Source organism: Sapajus apella, unplaced genomic scaffold, assembly GCF_009761245.1.
Source record: "Sapajus apella isolate SASKATOON/1434 unplaced genomic scaffold, GSC_monkey_1.0 scaffold233, whole genome shotgun sequence".
Lineage (NCBI taxonomy): Eukaryota > Metazoa > Chordata > Mammalia > Primates > Cebidae > Sapajus > Sapajus apella.
The window spans coordinates 179,059-199,561 of record NW_022437173.1 but is presented as its reverse complement, the minus strand read 5'-3'; the positions used below and the strand labels follow the sequence as shown (position 1 = coordinate 199,561).

Here is a 20,503-nt window from a genome sequence, read left to right as displayed (position 1 = left end):
GTTACTGATCTTCAGTAGTAACCACAAACTTAAAAAATTTTTATATATTACTGTATGTATTAGATATTCTGATACTAAATAGTTGAGACAGTCATACCTTATAGTATTATTCCAGTTTTACTAGTGAGGAAACCAGCAGTTAATAACTGTTAGAGCTCAGAGCCTGTGTTCTTAATCTCACCAAAATATCTCCTCCCAAATTATACATACCTTTTCAAACCTACCTTCCTCTCTTAGTTATTCATGATACACTGTTTCAATTTATGTGAATCAGTATCACCATTAGTAAATGTATTTCATTTATTTATTTTATTTTATTTTTTTGAGATGGGGTGTCACCATGTTGGCCAGGCTGGTCTCGAACTCCTGACGTTAGGTGATCCATCCATCTCAGCCTCCCAAAGTGCTGGCATTACAGGCGTGAGCCACCGCGCCCGACCTAGTAAATGTATTTTATGCCATTATATAGCAGACTGTAATTTATTCTGTCCTTTACTGTGATATTTTCCTCTATCTTCTGCAAGATTTACATTTTTAAAAATTACTATCTTGGCCAAGCACAGTGGCTCTCGCCTGTAATCCCAGCAATTTGGGAGATTGAGACAGACAGATCACTTGAGATTAGGAGTTCGAGACCAGCCTGACCCGACATGGAGAAACTCCGTCTCTACTAAAAATACAAAATTAGCCGGGCATGGTGGCACATGCCTGTAATCCCACCTACTCAGGTGTCTCAGGCAGGAACATCACTTGAACCCAGGAGGTGGAGGTTGCCGTGAGCTGAGACCATGCCATTGCACTCCAGCCTGGGCAACAAGAGCAAAACTACATCTCAAAAAAAAAAAAAAAAAAAAATACTGTCTTGAAATTTGGATAACATCAATGGATGATGTCCTGGCAGTGATATTATACTTTATACACTACAATCACCAGCTCGGGTAACCAGGTGAAACATACGTAGGCGCTCTCAGTTTTATGTGTACAACTACCTAAGAATCTACAGTTGTATCAATTTAAAAAAAAGAAAAAAGCTTTCACACACACACAAGATAATCTCTGAACATACTAAGCATACATTTGTGTACTACTATAGCTATTTCCGTGGGATGAACTCCAAAAAGTGGAATTTTGAGTCAAAATGAGACTTGTTAAGTACCCACAACATTTTGTAGACCCTGTGACAGTATTTAGGCTGAGAGCGTGACTAACCAGGCATAACTGCTGCCTGCATATTGTTTACAGTCCAATAAGGAACACAGGGCAGCCCGTGCAGAGAAATCCAGGTGATGCCCCAGAGGGGCTAGGAGAGGACACCCTTCTGAGGACAGCCATGGCTCCCCGGCATCACCCCCCTCAGAGACCAGACAGGTACCAGCTGAGGTGACACGGCCCCTCTCCACCCCTGCCTGGGACCATGCCGGACTTCGTTTCCCAGAGGCCGCCCCACCTCCCCCAAGTGTTTAAGGCGCTGCATGCTGGGACACGGGGTTTGGGGCTCTGGTTTCCCCGGACACGGTCCGGAGTTCTCCTCAAGCCTCTTACCTCTTCCAGAGGCCCTGGTGTGGTTCGGCCTGAGTGGGGCCTTCCCTTCCCAGGAGGAATCCAGGGGTGCCGGGAGCATGAGAGTTGGGGGACCGCAGAGTGTGCCTGCGGCTTCGGGAGAGGCCAAGGAAGGAAGGGTAGGAAGGGTGCACGCGCACATGTGTGTAGGGGTCTGTGTGGCTGTACATGCGTGTCAAGGTCTAAGTGACCACACACACGATTGCGCGCACACATGCGTGTCAGGATCTGTGTGCACATGCGTGTCGGGCTCTGCTGCTGCCTGCGCGCTCTGGCCGCTGGGTGCGCGAGGTTCTTCCCGGGTCCGGGGTGCGCATGCGCATGCGCTCTGGCCTCCAGAGGTGGTGGGACCCAGTGTGTGACGCACTTGCGTGGGAGTGCGAGGCTGACGCGGTGGCTCTGTCCCCGTAACTGTGACACGGGTGCGCGCGAGCGTCAGTGGGGGCCGTGCCGGGTGCGCGTCTGCACTGGTGACGCAGCCGTTGCCTCTCCGCCAGTCCGTGCAGGTGAGATTGGCGCGCGTGGCTCCAAGGGAGAGACGGGTACCGGGCTTTTGACGGTGACGCACTTGCTGGAGAGAGAGTTTGGGGTAACACAGCCAGGTTCTTCCCATAACTGGGGCCCGGGGGTGCTTCAGAGGCTTTGGGGTGCGCCTGTGAACCTCGTTGGCGCGGAGGTTCCTGGGACTCTGCTCTGCCAGGTGAGCTCTGGAGGCTCTGTGGGGGCGGCGGCCCGGACGGTCTCCATGGCCCACGGATGCGCCTTTGCACGGTGTGGGGTGGCGGGGCCGGCAGCATGGCCGTGCTGGGCGTTAGTGGGTGTGACGAACACAGATGTGTCTCGGGACAGCGTGTGCTGTGGTGAGGCTGAGCCGTGCAGCCTTGTACTGCATGAGGATGATCGGGCCTTCTGGGTGGCGCAGGAGTGTGTGGCAGCGCGACCTGTAGCTCCAGCGTTGCTGTTGCAGCGCCTGCCTTCACCCTCTAACCAAACGCTACCTGCCTGAGAACAAGGGCTTGCAGAGAGAGGAGAGCACCTGAGCCCCACCGGGAAATTCACCAACAAAAAGGCAGAAACAGCCATGAGGTGACACTTTCAGAGCCAGACGTGCTCTCCATGCAGGCCGCCTGAGTGACAGGAGATGGTGGCCTTAGGAGTACTTCTTCTCCTGTAGAGGGACAAGTCCCTGGTGTGGGAGACGGGGAGAGAGGCGGTTCCGCGCTTCATCATCTCATTAACCTCAGCCTGCTCTTCAGGAATCTCAGAAACTCCATCTCGGGGCCTCGTATTTCTCATTGGTTTCATTAGGTATGGCAGGTTGCTTGTCCTCCCGAAATTCTGTTTCCCCCAGGCCAGCATCCTTCAGAAAAAGCATCCCCGAGGAGGAAGACGAATCTTTAAAAATCTTACAGGTTCAGGTGTGTTTCCTTTTGTTTTTTAATTAAATGATATGTGTTTATAAGACTTAAGACCAAACATTGAATGTAGGTGACCAAGATTTGAGTCCTGTTTCTGCCTCTTAGCTTTTTGAGCCTTCTGAAGAAGATAGGCTTGTGAGGAGGGTGAAATACATGAACATGCATAAAACCCACAGACGAGCACCCCGGAGTGTAAGTGTGCAGTGAGTGCTGCTGTTATGTGTTAAGTCTGGATGTCTGTACATCAGAAGCAACGTACATAGGAAGGTAACTGGGATGGGTGTTCGCAAGTTCACAAAATGAACCACAGCCTCAAATGGTCTAGAACTGTTATCCTTAACCAGAGGGCCTTCCACAAAATGAACCACAGCTTTAAATGATTTAGAATTGGAATCCTTAACCTGAAGTCCTATTTTTTGTGTTGTTGTTTGTTTTCATTTTGTTTTGTGGGATTGTTTTTTGTTTGAGGCAGGATCTTACTCTGTCTCCCAGGCTGGAGTGCAGTGGTGCAATCACAGTTCACTGCAGTCTTAACCTCCCGGCCTCAAGTGATCCTTCTATCTTAGCTTCCTGAGTAGCTGGGACCAATTTTTGTGTTTTTTGTAGAGACAGGTTTCACTATGTTGCCAAGGCTCATCTCGAACTCCTGAGCTCAAGCAGTCTGCCCGCCGCAGCTTTCCAAAGTTCTGGGATTACAGGCATCAGCCACCATGCACAAGCTGTTCTGTGTTTTTTTTTTAAAAAAAGAGATGAGGTCTCCCTTTGTCCCCCAGGCCGGAGTACAGTGGTGCGATCACAGCTCACCGTAACCTTGAACCCGTGGGCTCAAGAGATTTTTTTCTCCTTTCCTATCTGAGTAGCTGGGACTATAGACATGTGCTTACAGGTCCGGCTGATTTTTTTTTTTTTTTTTTTTTTTTTTGAGACAACGTTTAGTTCTTCTTGCACAGACTGAAGTGCAGTGGCGCAGTCTCTTCTCAGTGCAACCTCTGCCTCCTGGGTTCAAGCGATTCTCCCGTCTCAGCCTCCCAAGTAGCTGGATGGAATTAAAGGCCTCCACCACCATGCCCGGCTAATTTTTATGTTATTAGTAGACACATGGTTTCTCCATGTTGGCCAGGCTGGTCTCAAACTCCTGGCCTCAGGTGATCCACCCACCTGAGCCTCCCAAAGTGCTGGATTACAGGTGTGAGCCACGATGCCTGGGCAGGTCCAGCTGATTTTTAACTCCATTTATAATTTTCCAAGGATCATTGTTATATACACTTACTGTGTATGTTTATCAGTGTCTTTTTTTTTCCCCTGAGGAGATATTCTGTAATTTCATGGCATTAAGAAGGCCATGAAAGACATTTAGACTTTTTATCGTTCTCAAAGACATTTAGACCGTTGATAGAGAATCAAGGACTGTGTTACCTTGACCACAATTACTGTTCAGGATGATTCAAATGTTAAGTAATCATACCACATTTATTTCATAGAATACACTGCAGCTACAAGGAAGTAAATTTAGAGATAGCCATAAGAAAGAAAAATGCATATGGCATAATATTAAGCACTGCTAATAGTTATAAACAACAGAACGTGTCAAAAGTACCTAGAAATTCTATTGAATAAGACCTATCCAACATGACAGTTGTATTCAGTGAAGGGAGGTGTGTGTGACAGGTGACAGCGCAACCTGTAGCCCCAGCGTCTCTGCTGCTGCCCCAGCCTGATCACATTTTTTTTTTTTTGAGACAGAGTTTCGCTCGTTACCCAGGCTGGAGTGCAATGGCGCGATCTCGGCTCACCGCAACCTCCGCCTCCTGGGTTCAGGCAATTCTCCTGCCTCGGCCTCCTGCGTAGCTGGGATTACAGGCACACGCCACCAGGCCCAGCTGATTTTTTGTGTTTTTAGTAGAGACGGGGTTTCACCATGTTGACCAGGATGGTCTCGATCTCTTGACTTCGTGATCCACCCGCGTCGGCCTCCCAAAGTGCTGGGATTACAGGTGTGAGCCACCGCACCCGGCCTCTGATCACATTTATTAAGCACATTTTCTGTACTAAACTGTCTTCTGTCTTTGTTTTTTTTTGAAGTGGAATCTCACTCTGTTGCCCATACTGGCATGCAGTGGTGTGGTGTCAGCTCACTGCAACCTCTGCCTCCTGGGTTCAAGCAATTCTCCTGCCTCATACTCCCAGTAGCTGAGATTACAGACATGTACCACCACATCCAGCTAATTTTTGTATTTTTAGTAGAGGCGGGGTTTCACCACGTTGCCCCAGCTGGTCTCAAACTCCTTCCCTCAGGTAATTCACCTGCCTCAGCCTCCCAAAGTGCTGGGATTATAAGCATGAGCCACTGCATCTAGCCTGTCTTCTATTTTGCACACTCTTCTTAATTTTTGTGTTAGTTGATTCAGTCTGTTATAACAAAATACCATAGACTCTGTGGCTAAAAGGGCAAACTTTTTTTTTTTAATTTTTTTTTTTTTTAAGAGACAGGGTCTGACTGCATTGCCCAGGCTGCTCATGATCTCATGAGCTCAAGCTATCCTCCCACCCTCAGTGCTGTGATTACAGGCATGAGCCACTGTGCCTGGCCCACCTCCTCTTCTAATTTTAAGGACTCTGGTCATTATGTGTTGTGCCTTCCGGTATAACTTTAAGATAATCTTCCCGGCTGGGCGCAGTGGCTCACGCCTGTAATCCCAGCACTTTGGGAGGCTGAGGCGGGCGGATCACCTGAGGTCAGGAGTTTGAGACCAGCCTGACCAACGTGGAGAAACTTTGTCTCTATTATAAAAATAAAATAAAAAGTAAAAAAATAAAGATAATCTTCTCTATCTTAAGAGTCAGCTGATTAGCAGTGTTAAGTCCATCTGCAACCTTAATTTTCCTTTGCCATGCAAGGTAACACATTTGAAAGTACTGGAATTACCAAAGAGACATATTTGAGAGGTGGGCAAAATGACAAGATTCCACCTCTACAAAAATACGGAAGTTAGCCAGGCATGTGCACCTGTGGTCCCAGTTACTAGGGAGGCTGAGGTGGGAGGATCACTTGAACCGAGGAGATTGAAGCTGCTGTAACCTGTGTTCACGCCACTATACTCCAGCGGTGACAGAGTGACTCCCTGTCTCAAAATATATGTACACACAGCACACGCATACACACATTTAAGAGGCAGGCCTATCCGTGCAGAGTTTCCTTAACGACTACAGTGTGCCTTCTCCCCCATAAATATGTTTGCGTTTGCTTTTTTTTTTGAGACTATCTCGTTAAATTTCTTATAATGGACTTAATGCAGGCTTGCTTGGGGGAAAAAAAAATTAGTCCCTAAAGAGCTCTTAGAGAAAAGTCTCTAAATTACCCATAATTACAATCCAGAGGTAATTACTGTTTCTAGTCCTCGTTTTTGTAATTAATGTTTCTAGTCCTCCTTTTTGCCTTTAAGCATGTATGTATTTTCTTTCTGGAGCATGGAATCTTGCTAATTAATCATGTAAATACACCAGAGACTCTTTAAATCTAGTTTTGAATCTAATCTATGGCAGCAAATTATCAAGAAAGACAGCCTTTAAAATTAGAGATTCTAAGGTGGAAGGATTGCTTGAGGCCAGGAGTTTGAGACCAGCCTGAGCAATATAGTGAGACCCCATCTCTCCAAAAAATTAAAAAATTAGCCAGGCGTGATGGTGTGTGCCTGTGGTCCCAGCTACTTAGGAAGCTGAAGTGGGAGGATTCCTTACAGTCCAGACGGTTAAAGCTACAGTGAGTTAAGGCTGCTTACTGCCATCCAGCCTGGGTGAAAGAGTGAGACCTTCTCAAAAAAAAATAAAAACATCAGTGATGGGCAGCTATAAAATAAATAAATAAATAAATAAAAATAAAAAATAAAAAACAAAAAAACTAGAGATTCAGAATTTTCATGTTTCTTTTCCAGAACATGACAGTAATCACTGGTAAAAGCTAATAAATCATTGGGTGTCTTACAAATATGGGCTTTCCGGATAGCATTAGCAAGGTTACAGATACAGGTAACAAATTCGGACTGTGTAAGTAACATTTGCAAGATAAACGAATAAGATGACTATAGTTAAAAATATTCACATGTATCTTTCATTTCACATAGAACACAAGATTCACACCAGGCGTGGTGGCTCATGCCTGCAATCCCAGCACTTTGGGATGCCAAGGCAGGCAGATCTTGAGATCAGGAGATCGAGACCATCTTGGCCAACATGGTGAAACTCCATCTCTACTAAAAATACAAAAGTTAGCTGGGTGTGGTGGTATGCACCTATAGTCTCAGCTGCTCAGGAAGCTGAGGCAGGAGAATGACTTGAACTTGGGAGGCAGAGGCTGCAGTGAGCCAAGATTGCACCACTGCACTCCAGCCTGGGCAACAGAGCAAAACTGTCTCAAAAAAAAAAAAAAAAAAAAAAAAAGATTCACCCTCTTGCTAATGTTTTCAAGTTGGATTTCTCAGGATAGGTTCTGTAAGGTGGGTTTTTTTTCACTGTTCCTTTATTTTTTCTTTTTTTTTAACCACCCCTAGAAGGAGTCTTGCTGTGTTGCCTAGGCTGGAGTACAAGTGCTCAATCTCAGCTCACTGCAACCTCTGCCTCCTGGGTTCAAGTAATTCTCCTGCCTCAGCCTCCCAAGTAGCTGGGATTACAGGCATGTACCACCACACCTGGCTAATTTTTTTGTATTTTTAGTAGAGATGGGGTTTCCCCTATTGGCCAGGCTGGTCTCGAACTCCTGACCGTATGATCTGCCCTCTTTGTGCCTATAATCCCAAAGTGCTGGAATTATAGGCATGAGCCACCACACCCGGCCCTATTTTTTTTTTTTTTTTAACATTCTTAGGCATGCATTTGTAGACTACTATAGCTATTTCCTTGTCATAAATTCCAGAATGTAGAATTTTGAGTCAAAATTAGACATTTGTTCAGTGCCTACAATATGTCAGATGCTGAGGCTATTAGTACTTGGAATGAGAGTCTGATTCAGTGGACTCAGCTGCTGCCTGTACAGTGTCAATAATGCACCAATGGAAACTAAACAGAAGAAGTGCAAGGCAGCCTGTGGTCAAGGCCTGTGGATAATTCCAGGTCACACACTCAGAAAGGAGCCAGGAATGGGACATCATCCTGAGGACAGCCACTGATGTCAGGTTCATGACCAGATAATTCTGAATATACTGACTCTTTGTTGGGATAAACGGATGCCCTCATCAGAAACAAAGACATTCCTAGTAGATATAATATAGATTACTTTTCAGAAGCAGAGGGCAAAGGCCAGACTTCTTTTTGGACAAGACCGCATACTTTATTACATCCCACCTGTCAGTCCCTGATAGGGGGCTGGCCAGAAACTAAATCCTTCTGTTTAATTGTCTGGGCCTGCCTTTGAGACAAAAAAAAAAAAAGAAAGAAAGAAAAAGTAAAGCATCCTCTGCTTCGTGCAGCTAGATTTCCTGAGGTTTCATTGAGAGCTTGATTTAGGTTTGATCCATAATACTCTTTAATTTTTCCCAGATATGTCACAGTTACGTGTTTGTTTTGGGAAGCAAAGACAGAGGAGCCGAAAGGTCATATTATATCACTTTGGGGACCCAGGGTGCACCGTTTTTTTTTTTTTTTTTTTTCTTTTTGAGATGGAGTTTCACTCTTGTTTCTTGTTGCCCAGGCTGGAGTGCAGTGGCAAGATCTCAGTTCACCGCAACCTCTGCCTCCCAAGTTCAAGTGATTCTTCTGCCTCAGCCTTCCAAGTAGCTGGGATTACAGGCATGTGCCACTACGCCCGGCTAATTTTGTATTTTTAGTAGAGATGGGGTTTCTCCATGTTGATCAGGTTTGTCTTGAACTCCTGACCTCAGGTAATCCGCCCGCTTTGGCCTCCCAGAGTGCTGGTATTACAGGCGTGAGCCACCGTGCCTGGCCACCCCTGATTTTAATCTCTCTTTTTCCACCCCTAGCTCTAGCCTGTTGGAATCTGTGTCTTCTGCAGAGGCAACCCCAAGAAGACTGATCAGTTGTTCAGTTCTAAAACAATGGCCCAGGTAAGTGTGTATTTCTCTTTCCTTCTTGAACTGTGATATTTGGGTTTTGTGCATATGCTTGTGATTTATCTGAAGACTTTTATCTAGTCAAACTCTTTATAATTACCTATTTCCTGATTCTTTCATTTTTTTTAATTTTTATTTTTATTTATTTATTTTTTTTAAGACAGGGTTTTACCATGTTGGTCAGGCTGGTCTTGAACTCCCGACCTCAGGTGATCTGCCCGCCTTGGCCTCCAAAGTGCTTAGATTACAAGTGTGAGCCACCACGCCTGGCCGATTCTTTCTATTCCTAGTGAATGATAATGCCATGTAGCTCCGTATCTGCGTTTTTGGGAAATGAGTGAGCACCTTAGTATGTCCTATTACTCACTTTTTTGGCAAAAGTAATGTCAGAGCAGTGAAGTAACAAAGTCCTTTGAAGAAAATACTTAAGTCCATGGCTTGATAAGTTAGATATGTTGGTCCCATTTGACCACATGAGAAACAAATCCTCCACTGGTCTTGTTTTCTGCGTAGTTAGGAGGGGATGCTCCTTCGCTGGCGTCAGTCTTTTTTTTTGAGACGGAGTTTCACTCTTGTTACCCAGGCTGGAGTGCAATGGCGTGATCTCGGCTCACCGCAACCTCCGCCTCCTGGGTTCAGGCAATTCTCCTGCCTCAGCCTCCTGAGTAGCTGGGATTATAGGCACGCGCCACCATGTCCAGCTAAGTTTTTGTATTTTTAGTAGAGACGGGGTTTCACCATGTTGACCAGGATGGTCTCGATCTCTTGACCTCGTGATCCACCCGCCTCGGCCTCCCAAAGTGCTGGGATTACAGGCGTGTGCCACCGCGCCCGGCCCTGGCGTCAGTCTTAATGTGTGTTGAGATCCCAGGCTTCATGGGACTTTTGGAAGTAGATAGGGCTATGATTAGGACCTTTGAACAGAGCTCATGTTCTTGCCGGGGAAACTGGAAGATAAATTTTCTTATTGAATGGACCTGTCAGACTGCAAGATGATTCCAAATAATCTGACATTCTTATCCTCTAAATCAGGAACAGGGGGCCAGGTACAGTGGCTCACACCTGTAATCCCAGCACTTTGGGATGCCCAGGTGGGCAGACTGCTTGTGGTCAAGTGTTCCAGACAAGCCTGGCCAACATGGTAAAACCTCTTCTGTACTAAAAATACCAAAATTAGCAGGGTATGGTGGCACGTGTCTATAATTCCAGTTACTTGGGAGGCTGATGCAGGAGAATTACTTGAACCCAGGAGGTGAACGTTGCAGTGAGCCAAGTCTGGGCAATAGAGCAAGACTTTTTCTCAAAAAAAGAAAAAAGTCAGGGTTGGTAGATGGCAACAAATGTGAAGATCTTCTAGTATGGAAGTAGGAGATGATCACATACCCCAGAATTGGAGAAAGCCTTAGGTGTTTTGGTCAATCTAAGTGGATAACTATAATAAACAGTCTGGCTTATCTGTGTGGGAATTTTTTTAATGCCTAAAAGGAAGGCTGCTTAAAATGTAGTTCGGCATGATGAACTTGAGGATTGAAAACATTTAAACATGCAAACTCCATTTTCTGAACTAAAACTTAAAAATCTTGATTTTTCCCCCCTTAAAAAAAAAAAAAGATGCTGTAGGAACCCACATTTGTTGAGAACTTTTAAGGCAGGCACGGAGCAGACACTGCTTGTAAACTTCCTGGCAGGTTTGACTAATGGAGGATTCTGCACAGTAGAAGTCATTTTCTCTGCAGTGGTATGGCTTTTGAGTGACATGTAGGTATTCTGCTTCCGTCAGTTACGCTGATGTCCTCTCCGCTCCCTGCCTGTGCTACAGGCGTTCAGTCTACTCATGGTGCTCAACCTACCCAGAGGGTGGCCTCTTTTTTTTTTTTTTTTTTTTTTTTTTTTACTAGCAGGATATTTAGCATAAGGGTGGCCTCTTGTCTCCTTCAGCTGGAAGCTGTTTCCTTTCACATCATCACGCATATGTGGGTTTCTGTTTCAGGATTTGGTGACGTTCGCTGACGTAGCCATAGACTTTTCTCAGGAGGAGTGGGCCTGTCTGAATTCTGCTCAGAGGGACCTGTACTGGGATGTGATGCTGGAAAACTACAGTAATGTGGTCTCACTGGGTGAGTTGCACAACCCACATAACTTAGACTGCTTCCTGGAATATCAGCTCTCCACTGTGAATGTCAGGACCATCTTTCCAGAAACTAGTTGAATTTCTTCTTCCTGTTCCCAAGGAGTGTGTTGAGTCTTACTGGTGTGGCCATGAGCATCACACACCTTCCTCTCAAATCCATCGGTTATCTTCCCACCTTTGTCAGGCTCCCCCGTAATCAGCTTTCTTCCTAATGTCCATGGAGTGAGTTGGAATTCTGGGATATTTATTTCATGACCATCTTCAAAGGAACCAGTTTGTCCTATAATATTATGTTTATACCCAAATTACTGTTGGTGGTCTGTGGTACTATAGGGACCTATCTGTAGGGAAAACATGTGGATGCAGTGCCCTGATTTGTTCCAGTGAGCCAGCCTATGTGCTTGAAATAGAGTAGATTAGACAAACAGAATTTGTGTAAAACCAGAGTGAGCATATTTCATTTCTTTTTTTTTTTTTTTTTGAGGCAGAGTCTCACTCTGTTGCCCAGGTTGGAGTGCAGTGGGGCGGTCTTGGCTCTCTGCAACATTCGCCTCCCGGGTTCAAGTGATTCTCCTGTCTTAGCCTCCCGAGTAGCTGGGATTACAGGTGCCCGCCATGTTTTTGTATTTTCAGTAGAGATGGGGTTTCACTGTGTTGGCCAGGCTGGTCTTGAACTACAGACCCTGTGATCCACCCACCTCAGCCTCCCAAATTGTTGGGATTACAGGCGTGAGCCACCGTGCCCAGCCATATTTCATTTCTTACATGTCATACCTGAAGTAAGGTTGAAAGTTACAGTCCCTGAACTTTGAGTTAAACATTGAATGACAGTATCTTGTAAACATCTCTGGAAACTTATTTTTCTTCTAGTAAAATAACAACGATATTAATAGCTAAGCCATCTATGGTGACACTGCCTGTAATCCCAGCTGCTCGGAAGACTGAGGCAGGAGGATCACTTCAGTCCAGGAGTTTAAGGCTGCAGTTCACTATGATCACACCACTGTACTCCAGGCTGGGCAACATATCAAGACCCCATCACTAAATATATATACGTATATTTACGTACACACACACACACACAAGCAATATATATAAACACATGTAAGCTATATATACGTATTACTTACTCTGTGCCATACACTGTTCTAAGCACTATGTATGTGAGTACATACCATTTCGTTCTCACAAGCAGATGAGACAGGCACAATCATTGTCTATTTTGGAGATGAGGATACTGAAGCACAAAGTGGAGTGGTCAGACAGAGCAGGAGCTAGAATTGAATCTAACAATGTTGGGCCCCAGATTCCATGCTGCCAGCCGTCATATTCCACTTGCCTCCAGGCATAATGCGTACAGAAATTTAAAATAGGACCTTTTCTTGGCCGGGTGCAGTGGCTCGTACCTGTAATCCCAGCACTTTGGGAGGCCGAGGTGGGCGGATCACTTGAGTTCAGGAGTTTGAGACCAGCTGGGCCAACATAGTAAACCCTATCTCTACTAAAAATATAAAAAATTAGCTGGGGCCGGGTGTGGTGGCTCATGCCTATAATCCCAGCACTTTGGGAGGCCGAGGGAGGCAGATGACCTGAGATCAGGAGTTCGAGACCAGCCTGATCAACGTGGAGAAACCCCATCTCTACAAAAAAAATTTAAAAATTAAAAATTGGCTGGGCATGGTGGTGCACACCTATGATCCCAGCTACTCTGGAGGCTTGCACAGGAGAATTGTTTGGACCCAGGAAGTGGAGGTTGCAGTGAGCTGAGATCATGCCAGTGCACTCCAACCTAGGTGACAGCAAGACTCTGTCTCAAAAATAATAAAAATTGGGCCGGGCGCGGTGGCTCAAGCCTGTAATCCCAGCACTTTGGGAGGCCGAGGCGGGTGGATCACGAGGTCAAGAGATCGAGACCATCCTGGTCAACATGGTGAAACCCCGTCTCTACTAAAAATACAAAAAAAAAATTAGCTGGGCATGGTGGCGCGTGCCTGTAATCCCAGCTACTCAGGAGGCTGAGGCAGGAGAATTGCCTGAACCCAGGAGGCGGAGGTTGCGGTGAGCCGAGATCGCGCCATTGCACTCCAGCCTGGGTAACAAGAGCAAAACTCCGTCTCAAAAAAAAAAAATAATAATAATAAAAATAATAAAAATTAAAGCCAGTACAGTGGCTCATGCCTGTAATCCCAGCACTTTGGGAGGCTGAGGTGGGCAGATCACCTGAAGACCAGCCTGGGCAGCGTGGTCAAACCCCATCTCTACTGAAAAATAAAAAAAAATTAGGCCAGGCTCAGTGGCTTGCATCTGTTATCCCAGCTACTCAGGAGGCTGAGGCAGGAGAATCACTGGAACCCAGGAGGCAGAGACTGCAGTGAGCTGACGTCGTGCCTCTGCACTCCAGCCTAGGTGACAGAGCAAGACACTATCTCAAAAAAATAAAAATAATTTCTTCTTTTAATTTTTGAGCTTGAAATTCTTCCTTAAGGTCTACATCCTTTGGCATTTTTTTGTCTTTTTTAAAGCAGACCATATCATTTCCAAGCCAACTGCATCGTCTTATAGAATTAAGGGAATGAGACTTGATAGTTGTGAGGGAAAAGACAAGACCACCATACAAAGGAAAGTGCGAGCCCGTCAGCCATCCTTACAAAGAGCATCCCCACTGAGCAGGGAGCCAGGGGTACCCTGAGGTGTTGGAGAAGCTCTCTACAAAGGTTTAGGCCCAAAGCCTCTGCACCCCATGTCCCTGTCACCTTGTTTTTCCTGTCTTATTTAACCCCATCTCATGTGTTGCTGGTGCTGCTGGTCTGTGGGCCACACCTTTAGTAGCAGGGGTAGAGGTGACATCATCCTTTGTTATTTTTTTTTTTTTTTTGAGACAGTCTCACTCTGTCACCCAGGCTACAGTGTAATGGCACAATCTCGGCTCACTGCAACCTCCGCCTCCTGGGTTCAAGCGATTCTCCTGCCTCAGCCTCCTGAGTAGCTGGGATTATAGGCACATGCTACCATGCCCAGCTAATTTTTGTATTTTTAGTAGAGACGGGATTTCACCATGTTGGCCAGGTTGGTCTCAAACTCCTGACCTCGTGATCCACCCACCTCAGCCTCCCAAAGTGCTGAAATTACAGGCATGAGTCACTGCGCCCGGCCCTCCTCTGTTCTTTATCATTCCTGAAAGTTGGTTAGCCTCGCTTTAAGTGCCTGTTTGCCTTTTCTTATATGTAAGTGTTGGCAGTATTGCTTCCTGGGTGCTGTTAATGTTCCTCTACCATAAAGCACCTAATACCTGGTTATAGCTCTTTGCTGTTGGCAGTCAGTCATTGACAGTGCTTACAGTTCATTACACTGTGGGTTCAAATGCTGCACGCTTATCACTGCTCCTTCATTTATTAGCTGTCATAATTTAAAGAGAAAGTTTATTCCATCTGCTAAGTGCTTCTGCAGTGGCACTGCTCGTATTGGATAAGAAGGATAAAAACTTTGTTCTTTTTCTTTGTCAGTTTTTATGTTGTATTCTTTCTCTCTCTCTTTTTATATTTTTTGAAACAGGGTCTCACTCTGCCACCAAGGCTGGAGTGCGGTAATGCAGTCTGGGCTTCCTGCAGCCTTGACTTCCTGAGCTCAAGCCATCCTCCCACCTCAGCCTCCTGAGTAGCTGAGACTATAGGTGCACACCACCATGCCTGGCTAATTTTTGTATTTTTTTTATAGAGACAGGGTTTCACTGTTTCCCAGGCTGGTTTTGAACTCCTGAGGTCAAGTAATCCACCCACCTCAGTCTCCCAAAGTGCTGGGATTACTGGTGTGAGCCGTTGCACTCAGCCAATTGTCAGTTTTTATAATAAAGGACTGGTTTCCTAGCATGCTCCAAAGCTGGCCATTGAACATTTTGTAGTATCATTATGAACTCATAGATTTAAATGTTAGATGTTTCTCAGTCCTTTGCTGTTAGCCCCCTTATTGATGCTCAAGTTCCAAAGTTTTCCTTATCGTTTTTTTTTTTACATTTTTTTTTTTAGTCTTGTAAATTATATTTTTTGTTGCTTTTGAATGTTGTATCCTTTTACTCAGTTACCTTTTTTTTTGAGACAGAGTCGCATTCTATCACCCAGGCTGGAGTGCAGTGGCACAATTTCAGCTCATGACAAACTCTGCCTGCCAGGTTCAAACGATTTTCCTGCCTCAGACTCCTGAGTAGCTGGGATTACAGGCACACACCACCATGCCTGGCTAATTTTTGTACTTTTAGTAGACACAAGGTTTTGCCATGTTGGCAGGCTGGTCTCAAACTCCTGACCTCAGGTGATCTGCCTGCCTTGACCTCCCAAAGTGCTGGGATTACAGGCATGAGCCACCACTCCCGGGCCTTTACCCAGTTACTTTTAATAATATTGCCAACATGTGTGTATCAGTTTCAGAATGCTTTACACGCAGCTATCCAACTGCACTTTGTTTTGCTACGCTACTTCTATATATGGTTTTCTTTTGTTTTCCAAGTATATCATCACATCATCTACAAATACGTGTTTTCATCATCAAAATAGGAAATAATAGATATAGGAAATCATGAGACTAACTGTCGGGACTTTTTCATGTTTCACTTTAGAACAAATGTCTCTGATTACTTCTTATTAAGTATCGTCGTGCCAGAAGTAGAATCTACATTGAATAAGAACCCTGGGTGATTCACATTTATTCTACTGGATAATTTTTTTTTTCTATTAGAAGAGTTTTTGGTTTGTGATTAGGTTTATTTGTGTTTGTGTCCCTCTAAAGGAAACAAAATATTCTTTTTTTCCAGATTTGGAGTCAGCCTATGAGACTAAGAATTTACCTACAGAAAAAAGCCTTCATGAAATACGCGTTTCCAAAAGGAATTCAGATAGAAGAAGTAAATCCCTTGGCCATAACTGGATATATGAAGGTACGCCTGAAAGACCACAGCGCTCGAGAGGCAGGTATGTCAATCGAATGGTCATCAACTGTGTAAAAAGGCCCACTACCAGAGAAGGCACCCCTCCCAGATCCCATCAGAGACATCATAAGGAGAATTCCTTTGAATGTAAGGATTGCGGGAAGGCCTTTAGTCGTGGCTATCAACTTAGTCAACATCAGAAAATCCATACTGGTGAGAAACCTTACGAATGTAAAGAATGTAAGAAGGCCTTCCGGTGGGGCAATCAGCTTACTCAGCATCAGAAAATCCATACCGGGGAGAAGCCGTATGAATGTAAAGACTGTGGGAAGGCTTTTCGATGGGGCTCAAGCCTCGTTATTCATAAAAGAATCCATACTGGGGAGAAACCCTACGAATGCAAAGACTGTGGCAAGGCCTTCCGGCGAGGTGACGAGCTCACCCAGCACCAGAGGTTCCACACTGGGGAGAAAGACTACGAGTGCAAAGACTGTGGGAAGACTTTTAGCCGCGTATACAAACTCATTCAGCACAAGAGAATTCACAGTGGGGAGAAGCCTTACGAATGTAAAGACTGTGGGAAGGCCTTTATTTGTGGCTCAAGCCTCATTCAGCATAAAAGAATTCACACAGGTGAGAAACCCTATGAATGTCAAGAATGTGGGAAGGCCTTCACTCGAGTAAATTACCTTACTCAGCATCAGAAGATCCATACTGGGGAGAAGCCCCACGAGTGTAAGGAATGCGGGAAGGCCTTTCGCTGGGGTTCCAGCCTTGTGAAGCACGAGAGGATACACACGGGGGAGAAGCCGTACAAATGCACAGAATGTGGGAAGGCTTTCAATTGTGGCTATCATCTCACTCAGCATGAGAGAATCCACACGGGCGAAACCCCGTATAAATGTAAGGAGTGTGGGAAGGCTTTCATTTACGGCTCGAGCCTTGTGAAACACGAGCGAATTCATACCGGGGTGAAGCCCTACGGGTGTACAGAATGTGGGAAGAGCTTTAGTCATGGCCATCAGCTTACACAGCACCTGAAAACACACAGTGGGCCGAAATCCTATGAATGTAAGGAATGTGGGAAGGCATGTCACCAGCTAAACCTCCTCCAAGAACATCAGAGGATCCACAACAGTTGAAGCGCCCTCTGAACACAGCCGCCCGCTGTTATCCGTGGTTTCACTCTCCACGTTTTTTTTTACCTGCAGTCAACTGCAGTTCAAAAATATTAAATGGAAAATTCCAGAAATAAATTGTAAGGCTCAAATGGTGTGCCCTTCTGAGTAGCGTGATGACATCTCTTGCTGTCCTGCTGCAGCCAGCCAGGGATGCGACTCGCCCCTTGGTCCGCCACATCCGCGCTGTATATGCTGCCACCCTGCTAGTCACCTAGTAGCCGCCTTGGTGATCAGATCGACTATCATGGCATCACAGTGCTTGTGCTCAAGTAATCTTTACTTCACTTAACAGTGGCCCCAAAGCGCAAGAGTAGTGATGCTGGTAATTTGGATATGCCAAAGAGAAGCCACAAAGTGCTTCCTTTTAAGTGAAAAGGTGAAAGTTCTCAATAAGGAAAAGGGAAAAAAGTGTATACTGAGGTTGCTAAGAGCTACATGACAATAAGATATTTTGGGAGAGAGAGATACGTTCACATAATTTTATTACAGCATATTGTTACAATTGTTCTATTTTATTAGTTATTGTTGGTAATCTCTTACTGTGCCTAATTTATAAATTAAACTTTAGATATGTTTGTACAGGGAAAAAATGTAGTATATAATATTGTATATATGTACAGGAAAAAAACACAGTCAGTACTATCTATGGTTTCAGGTATCCACCGGGTGTCTTGGAACGTATCCCCCTCAGGTGAGAGGGGGCTTCTGTACAAAGAATGTATGAAGGCCTCTAGACTACATTCATGCCTTCCTCAACATGAGAAAAACTCATGATACTGTTGAACATAGGAAAGCCTTCACTGATCTTTTTTTTTTTTTGGACACAGAGTCTCATTCTTGCCCAGACTGGAGTGCAGTGGTACGATCTTGGCTCACTGCAACCTCTGCCTCCCAGGTTCAAGCAGTTCTCCTGTTTCAGCCTCTCCAGTAGCTGGGATTACAGGCACCACCATGCCTGGCAAATTTTTTTATTTTTGGTACAGACAGGTTTCACCATGTTGCCCAGGCTGGTCTCAAACTCCTGACCTCAGGTGATCCACCTGCCTCGGCTTCCCAAAGTGCTGGGATTACAGGCATGAGCAACCATGCCCAGCCCACTGATCACTCTTCTGCTTACAGAATATCAAGTTATTCTAGAGGCAAATTCGAAGAGTGGAAAAATCACTTTTTCTTAATTCTTAATGATTGTGTTTTTGGTGTAAACGTTTTTATTGTGTAGGTTAGTTTAATGAATACATAAAGACTACCCATACCATCCTGTGTTTATTCCGTGGCATCTGTGGAATAACCCTGCTAATGTAACACGTGAGAAAGCCTTTAGTCATGGCACCCGCTCTACCAGTTGTCCCCGCCATCCCCCACCCTATTCCCTGTGAGACATGGGCTAAAGGCTCACTACCCCTGTGCAATGTTTGCCACGTGGACACCATGTGCATTATTTGTACATAAGGATAATCACATCTACCCGAGACTGCTGTTGTGGAAACTGGAAATTAAATGTTTGGTACATGTAAAGTCTTTGAAAGTGTAACTGGAATATTGTGTAAGTTCAATAAATAACTATTGTTGTTTTTATGATCATTACTACCATTAGTATTGCCATTAGTGAATTTTTACAAGAAAACGCCCTGTGGCTGCTGTGAGTCTGGAAAAGACTGTTGATCTTCTAGAAGAAACCATTAAGAGATTATTGTCACAACCGTGAGTTACGCAATGATTTCTTAGTAGGCAAAACACAGCAGACTTAAAAAGTTGTTAGACTTCATCAGCAAAAGTACAAAATTCTGTTCATCAAATGATGTGGTTAAGATAGAAAAAAGACAAGAAACAGGACTGGAAGAAGATGTTTGCTCTACTACACCTGACAAAGGAACTCACGTGGAAAATATAAAGAATCCCTCATGTTTAAAAAACAAATCAATTTAAAGGGGAGAAAACTTACATCACAAGAGAAGATCTGCAAATGGCCAATCAACAAGTGAAAATGTATTCAATGTCATTGCTCCTCCAGGAAATGTAGAGTACAACCACAACGTGCTGACCCTCTAGGCAGAGACCAGAATGATTCAATTAAAGTCACAGTAACAAAGTAAATTTCAGATGTCTCACCACAGGGAAAACGGAGAAGGAAGCAAGGTGATGGACGCGTTAATCAGCCTGATTTAATCATTCCGCACTGTGTACATGCATTGGAACATGACGTTCCACTCAATCAGTGTAATCCAATTATTTGTCAATCAAAAATATTAATAAATAAAATCAAAGATGCGCAGGTCTCTTTGTTGGGTAGTCAGACACAACCTTTTCAAGAAGGAACAGCGCCAGCAGACCGGACCTCTACCAAATCCTGGCGGTGCCCCACAGCAGGGACAGGGCGGAAGGGAGGCAAGTGGACTGGTCCTAGGGAAGGGGTCAGCGCCCAGAGGAGAGTTGTTACAGGAAAGGGGTGCGGGTCCAGACCCCAAGAGAGGGTTCTTGGATCTCACACAGGAAAGATTTTAGGACGAGTCCTCTGTGCAAAGCGAAAGCAAGTTTATTAAGGAAGTAAAACGTCTCACAAATCACTAAAGGAAAAAATTTAAAAATACGTTAAAAAAAAAAAGTAAAGTGGTGGGTCCGGGTGCGGCGGCTCATACCAGTAATCCCAGCACTTTGGGAAGCCGAGGCAGGCGGTCACCTGAGGTCAGTTCAAGACCAGCCTGGCCAACATGGTGAAACCCCATCTCTACTATAAAAACAAAATTAGCCAGGCATGGTGGCACATACTTGTAATCCCAGCTACTCCGGAGGCTGAGGCAGGAGAATCGCTTGAACCCAGGAGGTGGAGGTTGCAGTGAGCAGAGATGGCGCTGCTGCACTCCAGCCTGAGCGACAGAGGGAGACTCCGTCTCAAAAACAGAAAAAGTGGTGAAAGGGCAGCTGCTCCCTAGACAGAATAGGATGCTCCCGAAAGTACAAGGAGGAATGCCTCTACCCGCATATGTATGGGGAGATGTGCTCTGCCACAAGGGTTTATGATAAAGGGTTACTTTTCTTAATTACTGTTTTTGCAAGAATTGATACTATCTTTAAAGCAAAATTAGGAATGCCTTTGCTCTCCAGGTATCAGGATATGTGGACACTCCCAAGTCTGGGTCTGCTTAGTAACCATTATTAACTTGTTCCCGAAACCGTAAACATGAGAGGTTAGTAATGCCTGAATTTCTCAGAATGCAGCCCAGCAAGTTTCAGTC

General features: G+C 45.0%; 1 protein-coding gene across 11 annotated transcripts in view; it reads left to right on the top strand.

Moving 5' to 3' along the window:
* Positions 1–19,536, top strand: part of ZNF331 (zinc finger protein 331) — a 34,763-nt gene extending 15,227 nt beyond the window's left edge. For 6 of the 11 annotated variants that reach the window (XM_032271446.1, XM_032271449.1, XM_032271451.1 and 3 more), the window contains 4 exons: positions 2,912–2,978; positions 8,951–9,034; positions 11,031–11,157; positions 15,976–19,536. In XM_032271446.1, the coding sequence (XP_032127337.1) occupies positions 9,026–9,034; positions 11,031–11,157; positions 15,976–17,231 (1,392 nt within the window). In that variant the 5' untranslated portion in view covers positions 2,912–2,978; positions 8,951–9,025 and the 3' untranslated portion in view covers positions 17,232–19,536. Of the gene's footprint in view, positions 1–1,518; positions 2,150–2,241; positions 2,261–2,877; positions 2,979–8,950; positions 9,035–11,030; positions 11,158–15,975 lie in introns of those variants that run through there. The other 5 variants (XM_032271447.1, XM_032271448.1, XM_032271453.1 and 2 more) reach the window with 5 other exon arrangements.
* Positions 19,537–20,503: the final 967 nt, after the last annotated feature.